General features: G+C 36.8%; 1 protein-coding gene across 1 annotated transcript; it reads right to left on the bottom strand.

Moving 5' to 3' along the window:
- Positions 1–712: 712 nt before the first annotated feature.
- On the bottom strand, positions 713–1,692 carry LOC131033610 (uncharacterized). Its single transcript, XM_059222204.1, has 2 exons — positions 1,147–1,692; positions 713–867 (listed from the first exon to the last, which is right to left on the bottom strand). Exons 1-2 carry the CDS (start codon positions 1,298–1,300, stop codon positions 713–715), a joined length of 309 nt encoding a protein of 102 aa, XP_059078187.1. The 5' UTR covers positions 1,301–1,692.
- Positions 1,693–2,819: the final 1,127 nt, after the last annotated feature.

Raw genomic sequence — 2,819 nt, 5'->3', positions numbered from 1 at the left:
GTCAACCACACAGCTCTCCCTCAAATCAGACTGCACCTTCATTTTCAATCTACTTCAACAAAAATCATAAGCCTCCCAAATTTAACCTTTTTAACCTACCTTCATTGCTTATAGCCATATGGTAGAGAAGCGCAACCAAACAACTTTGGAATCAGCCATTTTTTTTGTTAAGGGAAAGCTTCTGTGCTAAAATCTATTGTCTTATATGAAAAATGTATTTTTGGGTGTGTTACTTAAATCAAACGATAAATTTATCAGAATGGTACAAAATTTTGCTCCAATGTAAGAAAAAATGATGATCTATAGACCCTTGAACAACAGGGTTATGTACATGCCCATTTATACCCCCATTTTTTGAGGTAACACATACAATTCATAGTTCATATGAAGAAGAAATCTGTTTTTAACTGAAAGTTGCTGCCTCTCTTGTTAATATACAATTGAGAATTGCAGTTTTTTGGTAATCAGTTCATTGATTCCCTCCTTATTTTAGTTTAGTTACCGAGAAATGGCACCCAAAAGTTGACTTTGCCTCACATTTCTCCAATTTTTGAATATTGGTAGCAGCCATGTTCAAATTGAAATGTCTCTCTTTGTAAGTTGCTTTTAATGTTTGTTGAGGGGGTTTTTGTTAATGAAACAAAATATGTAAAATTTGTTTCAGAACATACAACAATAGTGAACTGAGGACAAAGGTTCCCATAGATTAGCACTAATATTCATAAAAGAAAATGTAGAAAATATAATAAAGCAAATAAGTTACCATATCTAAAACTGACTTATTGCAGAGAAATTCAAACACTCCGTCATTTGCAATAACAAAGAATCCATGAGTCAGGGAAACAGCTATCCACTGTATGAGGGTAATTTATGCATTAGTGCATTCTAGGAATTGGATAGGCATTTCCATGAGCGAGAGAGGAAACACCTATCCAGCCCTTAAAATGCACTAATGCATAAATTATGATATATGAAAATAACAGAAACGTGAAAAATCACCATCATCATCCTCTTAAATAACCCTTATCCTCATAAATGCAATCTCAGAATACACTGCATTTGGAACCCAGAGACATGGAAGATCAATATCATCATTATCCTCTTCCCCTACCCAACATTAACATTTGGGTTCTTCAAAGTTCAAACCTTCAATCTGGTAAAGAGACATAACCCTTGCCCCACAGCTCTTCACACGAGCAAACTCATCTACTCTAAAAGGAGTGTGATCACTAGAAATGTCCACCTCAACTATCTCATTCCCTCTCCTCTCCGCAATTACAACCCTAGAAACCCCCCACATTAGCAAAATAGAGTGTGTTCCCTCTCACAAGCACTGTTATTGTTATCGTTCCACTCATCGAATCACTTATTTCGCGCTCATGTAACTGAGCATTTGTAAATGCAAAAGCAGAATGGTACGCTCGAACTACTTCTGTTCTAAATTCTGGATCCCTGAACAGGTTCTTGCATAGTTATCTCTTCACAAACTGCGAGCACTCTCTTCCATAATCCCCATGGCCATCAAACACACCCAAAAATGCTCATTCGGGTCTTTTCCAAACTACGTGTGGATACAGAAAAACACGAATGCACATAAGATTACCCATTTTATTGCAAATTGTCAGAAAAACATGAATGCACAGTCACAGAAGCAGCAGACAGCAGAGGAAAACATAGGAATGTGTCTTTAAATTGTGTATTGAGGGTTCATTATATAGCCCAAATATGCCTGACCTTTCGGTATAGCGAAGAGCACTCATCAATTACGGTCGGTAACAGTGAAGACTATACGCCTGACCTTCTAACGTTTTATATTGTACATGCTGTTGGACGTCAATTTCAGTCTTAGGTTTTATTGTTTATATAGAATCTTTCCACCATGCTGTGGCTGTAAGAACGGGACGCTTCTTATCTTCTTGATAAGAATGAATCTCGACATAATTATGGATCTATTAGATGAGGAGACTCTAGATAATTTGGAGGGATTTTGGAACATTAAATGAGTATGGAAGATTCAGCAAATTTGCTAAAGGGATTTGTCATTTGAATTTTGGTAAATTTATGGATTTAAAAGCTTTCACTAATGTACAAATATAGTAGTATATGTGGTGAACAAAGTTATTATAGATGGTATAAATATGGTTGTAGTGATCAAATCATTTAGAGTTGTGTTCTCATATTTAGGGTGACTTTTATTAGTTAAAGGTATATTTATATTTTAAACAAATTAAAAGAGTAATGTGTTTTTTATTAAGGAACAAATATGTATTGAGGGGATTCGAAACTTCATACAACAAGTTTTGAAGGGACCCCTTCGGATTTTTCACTGATCTGGAACCCTCAATAGAATGGTGCAATAAAATACAACATAGACATTCAGCAACCTAGCCACAACCTAGAACAAAGTAAATTAAGCGTTAAAGAACTAGTGGCAAAAGAAAAAGGCCAAAGCCAACCTCCAAAGAGCTCAGACGGACATGAACATAGGGAACAAGGCTCCCTCAACCATAACGATGGGTTTTATCAAGTCTCCCACAACCTTATCCTTGATAGTGATCACCATTGAGAACAACTTGCTTTTCAAGATCTCCACCTCCATAGGAGATAAAGGAAAGAAGTCAGCAAAAAGGCCATCATCAGCTCCCTTACAGCCAAAAGACAAGGCTTCAAACCCCCAGCAACACTTCCAAGCATAACCAGTAACATCCAACTCCACCTCAATAGGAGAAAGGTCACCTCTAGCCACATCCATCTCCCCCTCAATAGAAGATAGGACCACCTCTATAGGAAAAACTAGAGTAACCCAAAGATGTAGTAAA

The sequence above is a fragment of the Cryptomeria japonica genome, chromosome 6, assembly GCF_030272615.1.
Source record: "Cryptomeria japonica chromosome 6, Sugi_1.0, whole genome shotgun sequence".
NCBI lineage: Eukaryota > Viridiplantae > Streptophyta > Pinopsida > Cupressales > Cupressaceae > Cryptomeria > Cryptomeria japonica.
This window is presented reverse-complemented; position numbering and strand designations above follow the sequence as displayed.

What these genes read in the sequence shown, in the direction of transcription:
- LOC131033610 (XM_059222204.1), bottom strand. Translation starts at nt 1,300, where the DNA reads ATGTGGGGGGTTTCTAGGGTTGTAATTGCGGAGAGGAGAGGGAATGAG. An exon ending in GTCTCTTTACCAGATTGAAG is followed by an intron (nt 868 to 1,146) that starts GTTTGAACTTTG and finishes CTAATGCATAAA; the next exon opens with TTACCCTCATACAGTGGATA.